The sequence below is a fragment of the Theobroma cacao genome, chromosome 6 (genome assembly GCF_000208745.1).
Source record: "Theobroma cacao cultivar B97-61/B2 chromosome 6, Criollo_cocoa_genome_V2, whole genome shotgun sequence".
NCBI lineage: Eukaryota > Viridiplantae > Streptophyta > Magnoliopsida > Malvales > Malvaceae > Theobroma > Theobroma cacao.
Window position 1 is genome coordinate 11,081,017 of NC_030855.1, and position 14,231 is coordinate 11,095,247.

At 36.1% G+C, this 14,231-nt stretch overlaps 1 protein-coding gene across 1 annotated transcript; it reads left to right on the plus strand.

The window, feature by feature from the left end:
- LOC18595672 (glutamyl-tRNA reductase-binding protein, chloroplastic) lies at nt 2,329-6,616 on the plus strand. The gene is made up of 5 exons (XM_018123998.1): nt 2,329-2,793; nt 3,005-3,085; nt 4,694-4,798; nt 4,945-5,094; nt 6,152-6,616. Exons 1-5 carry the CDS (start codon nt 2,434-2,436, stop codon nt 6,392-6,394), a joined length of 939 nt encoding a protein of 312 aa, XP_017979487.1. The 5' UTR covers nt 2,329-2,433; the 3' UTR covers nt 6,395-6,616.

Genomic DNA, 14,231 nt, shown 5'->3' on the forward strand with positions numbered 1-14,231 from the left:
GAAGGCTTAGAACTTGTTTAAAATTAAAAGACACCAAGTGAGGAAAAGTAGAGATAAGTGGATAATGCAAGAGTATTTATTCTAATTCGGTCCCTTTGACCTACATCCACTACCTTGATCTCTCAATTAAGGATTTTCAACCCAACTTTACTATATCGATGGAATTAATAGCTTCCACCAAGCTTCTTACAAGGTGAGTTTCTAACCCAAGCTCTTATCCTTTACAATAAGCTTTAGAGTACTTCCCACACTCTAATTTCTCAAGAAAAAAAAAGAAAAAGAAGTACATTTGATCACCTTTATAGATCTAGAGAGATTACAATCAGGCTCAAACATTTTTTTCAAAAATAGGAGTGAATAACAAGTGTTTTTGGTGAATGTTCTTTGGCTTTTTGCTCAAAATGGCTTTTTTGTGCATTAATCATCTTTCTTTAACCGTTGAAGCTTTAATTTATACTTAGGGAGTCAGTTTTTACTGTGTAGGATAGATTCTAGCCGTTAGGAACAACTCTAATTCCATTCTAGTCGTTATTTTGTCTTTTAGTGTTTAAATTCAAATGGGCAAACAGAGTTCAACTAACTAGTTACTGGCAAGCTCTAATCGATTATAGCTTCTCTATCTTGCACTATCTTGCATCTATGTACACTATGTTAATCAATTAAATGAGACTCTAACCAATTAAGAGATCTCTGTCTTCAAAGTTCTTTTCTCAGCAAACTTCCTTTAATTGGTTAACTCACCCCTTAACTAATTGGAGCTTCACTTCCTTTAGCTTTAAATGATTAACACAAGCTCTAATTAGTTAAAAAATCATTGAATTTGAATTTCTCTAATTTGACTCCTTTCAATGGTCAACCTTTTTTCAAATTTAATTTTGACGCTTAAAGATATTGGGTCCTTGTGCTCTAACCAATCTACCTAACTCCTTAACCAATTAGCATGACTTTGTTCTTAGCCTCCAGCACCTCCTTAATCAGTTAAGCCAGGTGCTAACTGATTAAGGCTCCTCTGTCTTGATTTAACCTAAGGCCTAATTATGCCTTAATTGATTAAGGCTTCTTGTTAATCAGTTACTCAAGTAATGTCTTCATTAATCACTTTTTTCTTTCTTTCTTTAATAAATTAACTTTTCTTTAGATTTAGTAAGCATCTTGACTTGCCTTTAATTAACAAATTTGTTAAGGAAGTTAAATAATATCCTACACTTAGATAGTAGAATTAGACATTAATGAATAAGGAATGTTTTGTTATCATCAAAAAATATGGAGTCAGCAGATTGCACAGTCTCATGATAACAACCTATTGATCCATTTCTTCCAAGATAATCTTATTTGGTCAATCGCTCAGTGGTATGCATAGCTATATCAGAGCTATGTCAAAACCTGGAAAGATCTAGCAAGAGCTTTTTATAGCACAATATAACCATGTGGATGAATTGGCTTTGGATCAGTTGCCATTACAAACCATGGTGAAAAAACAAAGTGAGAGCTTCAAGAAGTATTCTCAAAGATGGAGAGACATGGTAGCGCAAGTCCAGCCACCTCTCACCTATAAAGAGATGATTGTGTTGTTCATCAACACACTCCGAGCTCCATTTTATGAGTGATTGATTGTCAATGCCACGAAAAACTTCGTAGACTCTATCTTATCCAGAGAGATAATAGAGGAAGCTATCAAAAATGGCAAAATTGAAAGGCATGAAGCTACCAGCTCAAGAAAAGGGAACACATCCAAGAAACAGGAAGGGAAATACAAGCAGTTGCATACAATGGCTAACAAACTCACAATTTCAATCCATGCCATCCATACCCTCCATATCAACCATTCTATCCAAATATGGGCAATATTGCTCAAAATCCATATGTCTACCAACTTGCCTCACAACTAGTGTTTCAGACAAATGTTCTCCCACAAGCTGTAGCACCAAGACCAATTTAATTATTTATATTTTACACATTCTAGTTTTTAATTTAATTTTATATTTCTATTACCAATATTTTGATTATTGATTAAATTTAACATATTAATTTTTAAAATTTTTAATCTTTATTCTTCTGTGTTTGATCTCCCAACAACAATTGACTAGTTTCGTCCCTAGAAGCACGGGTCTAACTCTAGTAAGTCATAATACTAATTTTTTTATTATATTTTATGAATTAAATTAAATAATAATTATTTTATTTTTTTCTTACTCTATTTTATTATCATAAAATAATTATTTTATTATATTTTACGGAACAAGCTTCCAATAAACATTTTAAATAGGTTTTGTTTTGTCCTTGCAAATGTCTGAATAATTAATTATGCTTTAACAATAAACAGCGTACTCTTTTATAATTACGCCCCTCATAACTCGGAAAGAGCAACGAAGCAACGCAGGACAAAGACACCAACGCTATCTATCTATCTGTTGTTGGGAGATCAATGCAAAAATGAATCTCCAAACTCAACCCTTGTCAACCCGCTTTCTCCTTCCACTCTTTCCTCCAAAACCCAAATCCCTTCCTCCAAAACAAACCCCATTTCCCAGAATCTCCTTGACGCTATGCTCGCTTTCCACTGTTTCAGACCCAACAACAACCCATGCCAACCACAAGCCATTTCCAGCCGAGGTTTCCAGGACCATCATGGAATTGTCTTGTATGGGGACCCTCTCCACGCTAGCCCAAGATGGCTGGCCCTTCGGCGTTGGTGTACGCTTTGCTGTGGATGCTGAGGGGACCCCTGTTTTGTGCTTGGATCAGGCTTCTAGGCAGCTCTCTGTTGATAAGCGGTCAACCCTCCATGTTCAGGTCAATTTTCTGTATCCACATATCTGTCAATTTATTTCATACAGGTAGCATTTGGTATTTTTTGTTTTACTTGGAGCAGCAAAAAGTGCTGAATTTGTAGTTTTGAAGAGTTCAAAGTTAAAAATGTAATGCGAATATTCTTGGAGGGACAGTGACATGTTTTACATGTATATTTGAAGTGATTAAATTGATAGAATTTACTTTCAATCAGTTAGAGCAGTGTGGATTGCGGACTCCTCAGTGCACGATACAGGGCAGTCTTGACAAATCAGCAGATGCAACGGTTTTGAGGGTAAGTTTTTTTTCTGTTTTGAAAGTTGACATTGCTTTATAACTTGCAGAGGACAACTTACCATATCTATGTGGCTGAAGTTTTTGGGACAGTATTCCGAGACTAATATTTGAGACATCAACCATCTTACATTGTTTCGTAATGGTAATGATAAGTCCAGTAATATTTTATGTTTTGGGGACAAATTGAGTAGATAGGATAGCTCGCTGCTTACAAGCTGCCACAACTTTCTCAAACACAAATGGATGCTTTATGATTACGTCTGCCTTGGCCCTTGTGTATGGTGTTGGTTTGTGTCGGATTCATAGCCGTACTTGATATTGACTTTTAATCAGGTGAACTTTAAATTTTTTAGAATCCAAATATTTCAAGTAGTTTATCAATTGTCCTGTGGTTTCTAGATTTGAATACAAATAACTTGAGCTGAAGCTGATTGGGTTTTCAAATGAAGAGCTTGTTTAGCCCAGAGCTTCTCTTTTTAAGTGTTGTCTAAGTAGAAAGGTTCCAGAAATGCTGTAAAGAAAAGTTAAGATGGCCGTTTTGTAAACTTGATCTGAAGCATTATAGGTTGTAATGTATTTGTGATAATGCTGTGAAGGACTAAGATTACTAAAAGTCTGTTGAAGTACTTTTGTAAATAAACTATTTGGCAAACATATTTGCAAAGGTGCTTCTAATTATTAAATAATTAAATAAAATAAAGGTCAAATTCAATAAAACCAAATCGTAAGTGTCAAAATGAAAGAAATATGCTAACTTACATATGTATCAAGAACAAAAGTAAAGCTAAGAATAAAAAAGATCTCAGTTGTGTGTCCGTGGATGCTGTAATCTTCCTCTCTTTAATTTTATGCCCTAAAACTTGCAATCTGAGCAATGCTTTGTGGTGAATGAAGTGTTCATTTCTCCTTTGGTGAAACTTGTAGTTACTATACCTAAGTGTTGACCACTTGGTTCATTTTTGGTTCAAGCAAGCTCCTCTTTGCAAAAATCATGTAAGCTTAACATAAACAGGAATAGTGAAAGAAATTTATGTTGAGGATAGAACTTGAGTGGAATTTCTATTTTCTTTTTTCGGCTACATGACTTCTTTTTTCTCTTGGTGTGTGTTTGAAAGCTATAAGACTTTCTTAAAGTTTAAGGTCCGATTGAGTTTTCTTGTTGCCCATTGTATTGAAAATTATTCTCAACTTTTTTTTTTCACTTTTTGGTATTGAATAAGTCCAAACATTTTGTATGCTTTTCCTATGAATTTTGGGTGATGGCTGAAATAATTATGGTTATGGCTGGTGGGTTAATAGATGAAAATGAGAGGTAAGTGATGGCAATCATCTTCCTCCCCCCGCCCCCTTGTTTTCTCTCTCTCTCTCTCTCTCTGAGAATTTGCTCTGAACCTAAATCAATTTTCTTATTTGGATTTAAACTGAATATTGCACCCTCTGCATGCCTCTTACAGGTGGGAGACTAACATTTGATGTGTTTCCTGTTTCTGCCTACATGGTGCTTAGCACTTATCTCTTTGCCCCTCTTCATCCCTCTTTGTTAGAATAGGGTCTGAGCCTAAATCAATTTTCTGTTTGAATTCTAAATTGAATATTTCTCCCTCAGCGGCTTCATTCAGTGTGGAAGAAGAGGTTTGGAGAAGTTGCAGATGAAGACAGTCTGTATATTGTTGATGCGGAAAGAGTACTTCAGATGGAAGACTTCAATGAGGTATACTGAGAATTTGCTGTCTTGTATGCTTTATGTGTAATAATTTGTAGCCTACTGACTTCTGTTAGAATGTTTTATTTTAATTAATCGGAATATACTTCATTGTATTAATTTTATAGTAAAAATGCTGCCTGTAACTCTTGCAGGATGGTGTATGGGTCACTTCATCAGCTTATAGAAATGCAAATCCTGATCCACTTCGGGACTTTGCTGAAGGGATTGTCAAAGAAATTAATACCAATAACATGGAAGATGTCCTCCGCTTTTGCAATATATATGTTGATTTGGACTTCCAGGTTCATATCCACCCATAATAAACTTTTTTCTAGATAATTTTCTACATCAGTGTTGAGTCCTGCTTATCTCGTATTTTGTATAAATCCACAAATCAGTTGCATTGCCATCCTTTTATTTTTCTCTAAAAATTGAGAGGGTGTATTTTGCTTAAAGTTTCATTATTATAGTTCCCTTAGGAAATCTAATTCCAAAGTTCTTTTCTTGCACTCCTTTTTACCTTTCTGTCAACTTTCTTATCCTATGTCTTTAAGTAATGTATGGCCTACACTATGTCAAATTAAACCAGTTGAATGCAAATGGAAAAGAAGTATGCTATGGCTCTTGGTTCTGTGAAAGAGTCATAGCAAAGTATATCCTGAACCTCAACTAATCTTGTCTTGAGATTTGTTAAGAGAGTTTATATTTGGTTACAGTCAGTGCGGTTAGGAAGGAATTTAAATATTGTGTCTTGAGTTTTATCTGCTGCCAAGAATTGGAGTATCATCTTTAACCAATAGTGGAAGACATTAGTTGAGCATCTGCATCATGATCTGTTATTAGTAGCTGTTATGCTGTTTTAAAATGACACTTACAGTTGTAAAACTGTTTAAGGTCTCCTTATGAATTTATAATTGTTTGGACAATGTTGGAAACTCTAGTATTTGCCTTACTCAATTTGTAATTGATCATAGTCTTCCGGTTTTGGATTTGTGTAAAGGTTGATGATAAATATGAGTTTGAGAGACATAATTTCACTTGCCTTACGTAATGCATCTTTACCTACAATGTCTCTTTTTTCTACAAATTTCATTTTGGCTTTGGTTTCTTCACCGAGATACATGCTGCAAAAGTTTATGATGTGTGATTTCACATGTTTATTATGTTCTTCTGAAAGACTAAAAGTCTGTTAGCTTGTAATAGCATGTTCTGGACAATGGAAAGCCACTATTTCACTGGGATTCATTACATCTTACAAGTCCCAATGACACTGAAGTTGCATGCTTGCCTATTACCTGGAATGTAGATTCAGATTTAATTTTGTCTAATACTTCTATGGGATTCCATATGGCATAGCAGGTATTGGAAGCAAAGATGATATGGGTCGATCGTCTTGGATTTGACGTACGTATTTACTCTCCTCAGAAAGGTGTATTTGATGTACGAATTCCTTTTCCCCAGGAAGTGACTGATGAGAAGGGTGCTAAGTCCTCATTTAATGGTATGTCTCAACTTGCTTGGGAGGTGGAGAAAAATTTCCATGGCCCTGACTTTGAGAAGGTGAAACAATTGAAGCAAATTACCTACAGTGGAGTGCAATAAACCGGTTCTCCTTATTTATTTCTTCCATTGCAAGTCATGTGTGTTTGGGTTTAGCCGATGGCCCTCCACTTTCCTCATCAAAACTTTAATTTATCCCAAGTTTTGTTTTTCTGAAAAGAAATTTATCCCATGTTGATCATTAAAGTTTTTGAAGCTTACCATAAAATGTTCATCTTAATAAATTCTATCCAAATAAATGACGGGAAAATAAGGTAATAGTCAGACGATTTTTTGCCTGCCTCGACCCAACATTGGGTTATTATTTTTAATATACTAGACCTGATATATATATTTATAATTCGCATTTGATTTAATCTGATCCGAGCATAGATCTTTTGATTGATTTTATTTAATATGATTTTCAGGAAAGATTTATTTGTAAATATAAGCGATATCTTAAATACATATAAATGCGTCATATTATTAAATCAATCCATTAATCAACATATTAAATAACAAATCTATTAATATAATAGTTATGATTCAGAAAAAAAGGGAAAACAAAAGAATAGATTATCATTGAAGAGAATAATAATCAGACAATATAAGAAAGGGAAAAAGCTGATTCAATTTTGTAAATAATATGAACATGATTTGTTTACACTAAGGTCGATCTTACTAAGTTAAATAAAAACATTTTCTTAAGAAAAAAAAATTGATTAAATAGCTTAACAGGTAAACAATATGAACAATATTAAGGCTAAATGAATGGCTCTTGGTTAAATAATTATTTGAAGTAAGTTTTAATGTGAGTACTACACAACCGTGACGGTCTGAATGATGAAGGAAGAAAGGTGAATGTGGATCTTCAATCGGTGAGACAATCAATCAAGGATTTGAGGAAATTGACAATATGAATTTGAAATTGAATAAGAATGAATGAATCAATCCGTTGGTTGATTCCTTCAAGAATGAAAATGAATCGTGTTTTGCACGATCAAATTCTAACCTAATATTCTAACACCACGTAAAAACAAAAAAAAAAATTCTATTACTTTTTCTAACTTAATTATATCTATATTCCCACTCATTTAATGTTAAATTATAATTTCCACCTTATCTAACTTGTTCAAGAATACAAATTACTTTTAAATATTTTACACAAAGAAATAATTATTGGGTTTTTCTATGTTTACAATAAATGATATAACTTGTTACCTTTATTCTTATACATTTAAGTTAAAATTTTAGAAAGACTAATTTTAACTTTACGGTGCATCTTACTTATTTATGTTAAATTATAATCAAGTTATGTTTATTCTTACCTTTCAATGCATTTAAAATGAAAGAAATAAAAAAAAAAATGGGAGAGCAAGTTGAGAGCTTTTTTGCAAGTAGATATGGAGGAGATGGAGCAGCAGCGAGGAATGGTCAACAAGGGTTTCAGGGCACTAGGTTTCGATAGTTTTCTGATATGGTAAGATGGAGAAGGTCTTTGCATACAGCTTTCTTAACAACCAATATTAACAAGAAGATTAAGTAGAAAAAACAAAAAAAAATAGAGGAAAATGTGAGAAATTGACCTTTTGATAAGGTGATTTCAGAAATAAATACTCATATAAAGTTATTTGTTTCTAGCCAAAAAGAAGCATGAGTAGACCAAAATGCCCTTAAAAACATCATTTCAAATTAGGGTTCCGATATCTCCCTTCCGTCAAAAAGAAAATAAAAATAAATAAATGCTTAGTTGTTTGAGCTCAGTTATCTTTCTCTTTCAACTCTCCGAACTATCTCAACTCTGCCAACTCTCTGTTGAGCACCATCATCATTAATTCTCTCAAGTTTCTTAACTAAATCAGCTCTATCAACTCTCTGTTGAGCACCATCGTCATCGGGCTGTGGTCTATCTCTCGGAATCTGGCCATATTGTCGTAAATTAACAGGCCCTATAACAAAGATGACATCAAGGTATGTTTTTGGGTTTATTGCTTCAACACATAAATTTCTGAAACATTTGGTGTAAATTAGAACATGAATTAGAAACATTGCCCAGAGTTGTTACACGCCATGCATCTATAACATGTGTTAGCGTTATTTTAGTGTGTCACGACATTGGTTATTTTAGAGCAATTCGTGTAATGAGTCAATAATTACACTAATTAGCGTGTCATACGCCATGGGTAATTTAGCCCAGTTCGTGTAAGGACACAATAATTATAGTCATTGGCGTGTCAGCGTTGGCGTGTTACCACATTTTATGTTATATGCATGACGTGTTATAACATTTTACGTTATATGCATGGCATGTTACCACAATTTACGTTATATGCATGGCGTGTTACAACATTTTACGTTATATGCATGGCGTGTTACCACATTTTACGTTATATGCATGGCGTGTTACCACAGTTTACGTTATATGCATGGCGTGTTACAACATGATTGACAAATTCTAGAGCACGGCATGTCATTTAATGTGTTAAATGATTGACAAATTATTGTTGATTTCAAAATTTCGGTGGGGTTCCAATTGTGCGACTTGTGATAAGACACGGTGGTTAATGGGTGGATGGCATTTACAAGGGTGGTGAGTCACGAATACGGGGGGTTAGGAGTGATTTGTCGTTTATGGGATTGATGTAGTTGGTTGAATATGTTGTTGAGGTAAACTCAAAAATTGACAAGATTGAGTTATATGCATTGATCAGTACACCCAGAGAGCTATCACGGCCAATTATCAAGGACGATGAGGATGTTGCATTAATTCTGCTAGAACAGAGGAATGTTCCGATTGTGTATGTTAGCATTAAGGGACGCCAAACAAATGTTATGTCACATGAAGAAGCTGAACAACATGGTAATCTCAATCAAAATGAGATATACAATGCTTCACATATACCACAGCATTTGGTCTGTAACCCACAACAATGGCAATTGACGTATGCAAAAGAGTTTGTGCAGCCCAGTAGACACACGACATTCACAGAACAGTTGGCTGCATAATTTCGATCAGGATGTGCATCGAACCAATTAGTTACTTGTGTCCAACAAATGCAACAATCGGGTGAAACTATACAGGGTGTAATGACATTTTCAAATGAGAATGCGACACTTGAGGACAACACTGCGACGTTGGAGGGTCACACTGCAACACTCGAGGATAATACTGCATCTGATGAGGGAAATGAGGATTTGTTCCCTGCTGATGAAGATAGATTTGATGACAATTCGGATGATGGGCCTGATGAATGGCATGATGAAAGTTCAAACAAGGACTGTCTTTATGACAGTGGCATTCCAATTTACAATAATGTTGAAGGCAAAACGGAACCTATTTTAGGTGTTGATGTAGGAGATGTTCAATGTGATGACCCCATATACAATAACCCCATCGTTGATGAGAACGGGATTCGTTCCCCTGGTACATTGCTCCATGACAGTTATCAGGAAAAGGGAAATGAAGGGATATCTAGTACGTAAGTAATTTCAAGTGCAAAAAGGTTCTCCTTCCAAACAATTACAACTGAGGAGTCAACATGTGCTGATGATCGCTTATACAAAAAAAGAGTATTTTCCTCGAAAGTCAAGTTAAAATGAGCTTTGAATATGTTGGCTCTAAAAGAGCAGTTTGGGATAAGAGTAAAAAGGTCATGTAAAGCTCATTATGAGATTGGTTGCAAGGACAAGGCATGCAAGTTCAGTGTGCGTGCAACGAAGTTACCCGAAGGAGGAGAATATTGGCAAGTTCAGACATTCCACAAAGTACACAAGTGTACTGTCGATAGTTTGCAAGGGCGATTTGCAACCACAAGTGCAAAGATAATTGGTGAACTTATGTCACACAAGCTTCAAGCTAATGATGTAGCATTGAGACCTAAAGACATAATTACTAAGATGAGGGTTCAGTGAGGATTGGAATGCCTATATGGTAAGGCCTGACAAGTGAAGGAGTATGTAGATAGGCTTGTTTTCGATCCTCCGGAGGAATCATTTTGACTACTACCCTCATATTTTTATATGTTGGAACAAGAAAATCCCAGCACAGTCACTACAGTGGCTACTAATGAGGCAGAAAGATTCAAATATTGTTTTTGGGCATACAGGGCTTGTATTCAGGGGTTTAGGGATGTAATACGTCCTACGGTTGCAATTGATGCGACACATCTGAAAGACAGGTTCAAAGGTGTTCTATTTGTCACTGTATGCAAAGATGCGAACGAGTGCGTATATTCAGTTACGTTTGGCATCGGCCATGTTGAGGATGAAGACTAATGGACGTGGTTTCTTAGCAAGCTGCGTGATGCGGTTAGTTGTCCTAAAAACACTATATTCATTTCTTATCAGCATCTCGACATTAAGAAAGCAATCCAAAATGCATACCCAGAAGCGCACCACAATTTATGCGGGTACCACTTGAAGAAAAACTTTGAAAACAAGTTCAAGAGCAACGACTTTTCTATGATTTTCACCCTTGCATGAGATTGCTATAAAGTTTTCGATTTCAACAGACATATGAACCAGCTCAAACAGATTCACGCGGGAGCCCATGCTGACTTTATGAGAATAGGCCCTAAGAGATGGGCACGTACCTGTTCACCAGCAAAGTGATACCAAATGATGACATCTAACATTGCGAAATGTGTTAGCTCATGCTTGAAGCATGCAAGACAAATGCCAATCACCGTTTTGATCGAGTTCATCAAAGACATGTTCCAGCGTTGGTTCCATGACGGGTACGAGGAGGCCGTCAAGGTGACCACGCCTCTCAGCCCTTGGGTTGCCAAGCAGTTGAGCAAATAGTTCAATGATGCACATTGCTTTGTGGTTAAACCTATCAATCGAGTGGAGTTCAAAGTTAAAGACAGGAAGATGGACGGACTTGTAAACCTGTCCATGAAGACGTGTTCATGTTGTGAGTTCCAAATAGATTTACTGCCATGCAACCATGCCATTGCAACAATAAGGTCAGAATATCTTTATTTCTTATTTAAACCCTAATTGACATATTATTTACATTATGCTTGAACATTGAGATCATTGTATTTTTCAGTAAATGCAAACGTGAAGCCATTGAATTCTACGCTGACTACTACAAGACAACAGTTTTGGTGGAGGGTTATGTGGGGTCAATTCACCCGGTAGGGCATCCTACTGAGTGGGACATCCTTCTCATGTGAAACAATTGTCATGTTGCCACCACCTTGGCAAGGCCAAACGAGAAAACTTAGGAGAAGAAGGATTCCATCGGCCGGTGAAGACAGTCGAGCACAGAGATGTTCGCAATGCAAGAGATACGGGCATAACAGACAGAATTACCCATCCCCATTTGCAATTCCATCCAAAAATCCGCCACCATCTCCAAGTCAATCGGTGCCTCCATGAGTGCGTAAACCGAAAGCATGTTCAAGTTGCAGATAAACCAATCACACACGCAACAACTGTCCAATACGAAGGACAATGTCTGAAAATGTAAGGTGTCTTGTGGATGAAGACAGCTTGTCGACCTAACTATATGTGTAACCCATGTGCAATACCTATGTCACAATTTGCTCTTGCAGTATCTTACATTCATTCATATTTGGATTTTGTGTTTGTTAGTTTCCTCTTGTAGATGAATCTTTATTTTTTTTATTAATTTTGTAAATATATTATTTGATTATTAATTTCATTTTGTCCATAGTTCTGAACATTAAGTAGACTTGCGAAGTCCCTATACTGTTATCCCCTTTCTCACATTTTATTATGACTTGTATTAAACAATTAATGATTTAATTTAATTCCTTTCTATTTCATTTGATTTAACCTTTTATGTTCTTACAATCAAATCTCTTACAATCTATAAAATTAATTCATCTAACTTTAGTAGCTTTCTAAATCCCAATATTCAATTTGTTTTTGTAATTTTTGAATTACAACGTTTATTTTATCTTATTAATACCAAGGAGTTTACTTCAAAGGATGCAAGTATAAAAAGAGGAAATTATGGACTAATTAAAAACATATCATATGAAATTTAAGATTAAAACACATGACTTGACCAAACAAATTTAAAAAATTTATGGATCATCCAATCAAATTTCATCTATGAATCATCATAATTATTTTTTATTAAATTAAAACATTTTAAAAATAAAATTGAAATATAACGTAAAAATTCCTCAAAATTATATTATTGTAAACTAATAAAAGAAATGCCACATGGCATTTTTTGATCATGTGGTTTGGGGGTTGAGATTACACTGTAATTGGTAGATGTCAATCACATCTTGTGGTGACACGCTGAGTGGAAACAGATAGTTGGTGTGACACGTTGAGTTCATGCAGATTTCGATGGTGACATGCTAACTTCTTGCAGTATTGTGGGGTGACACGGCACGCCCCATCTTGTGGTGACACACTGAGTGGAACTAGATACGTGGCGTGACATGCTGAGTGCATGCAGATTTCGGTGGTGACATGCTGACTTCTTGCAGTATTGTGGGGTGACACGACATGCCCCATCTTGTGGTGACACGTTGAGTGGAAGTAGATAGTTGGCGTGACACGCTGAGTACATGCAGATTTCGATGGTGACACNAGTTGGCGTGACACGCTGAGTACATGCAGATTTCGATGGTGACACGCTGACTTCTTGCAGTATTGTGGAGTGACACGGCACGCCCCATCTTGTGGTAACATGCTGAGTGGAACCAGATACTTGGCGTGACACGCTGAGTGCATGCAGATTTTGATGGTGACACGCTGACTTCTTGCAGTATTATGGAGTGACACTGCACGCCCCATCTTGTGGTAACACACTGAGTGGAACCATATACTTGGCGTGACACGCTTAGTGCATGCAGATTTCGGTGGTGACATGCTGACTTCTTGTAGTATTGTGAGGTGACACGGCACGCCCCATCTTGTGGTGACACGCTGAGTGGAACCAGCACTTGAGGTGACACGTTGACTTCTTCTAGTTTTTCAGGGGTGACACGCCACGTGGTTGCAGTATTAATTTCAAGGCACTATGTTTGAATTAAGAAAGAAAAAGTCATGTATAAAATGTACGAATATTAAAATTAATAAAATTAATTGTATATACAAAAAAAATGTACAAACAAGGGTCGATATGTTCAGGGTTCAATCTCACAACTTTTGGAAAAAATTTCTAGAGCGTATTGGCGACGCATATTTGCAATCATATTCTGCTTAACTCTAATCGATTCTGATTGCAAGATATCGTCAATGTACACTATCATGAACATACCGCAACTGACACTATCATCCTGTCAATGCACTTTAGCTTTTGGCAAATGAATGTCCAATGGCATTGACATCAAATCCCGTGCCTTTCGGCGTGTTTTGTTGAAATAACCGACTTAGTGGCAGATGATTAGCATAATTATCGTAAGGGGTGTCATATGAGCCGCTCGCACTCTGTTATCCTTAGCATCCGAAGTTCATGCGGAGTCCACCACCTTGATTGTCCACCTCACCAAGTCGATATTCGCTACCACCCAATACCCACCCACAAGGCAAGGCGCGAGGATGAAATCGACATCTTCCCATTTTTTACCGTATGTCGGCTTCTCACTCTCCACATATGCCCGCAACTTATATGGAATTTTCATAGTCGACCAGGCATCTTGTCACGACCCGGTACTCTCTTTGAGCCCGTGACAACCGCCGCAATGTCTTGATAGACATTCCTTACCCGGAATGCCAACTGAAACCTCTCAAGGCTATTCCTTACCCCTATAAGTAACAGTTATTAAATATCATGTTTTGAAAGAATATAGACTATTTTCAAATCAAAACGATCAAAAAGTAATTTCTACTACACAAGAGTATTTTGGCCATTTTACCCAAAACTTTTGAAACTTGTTAAAATATAATAAATAAATAAAAAAATATA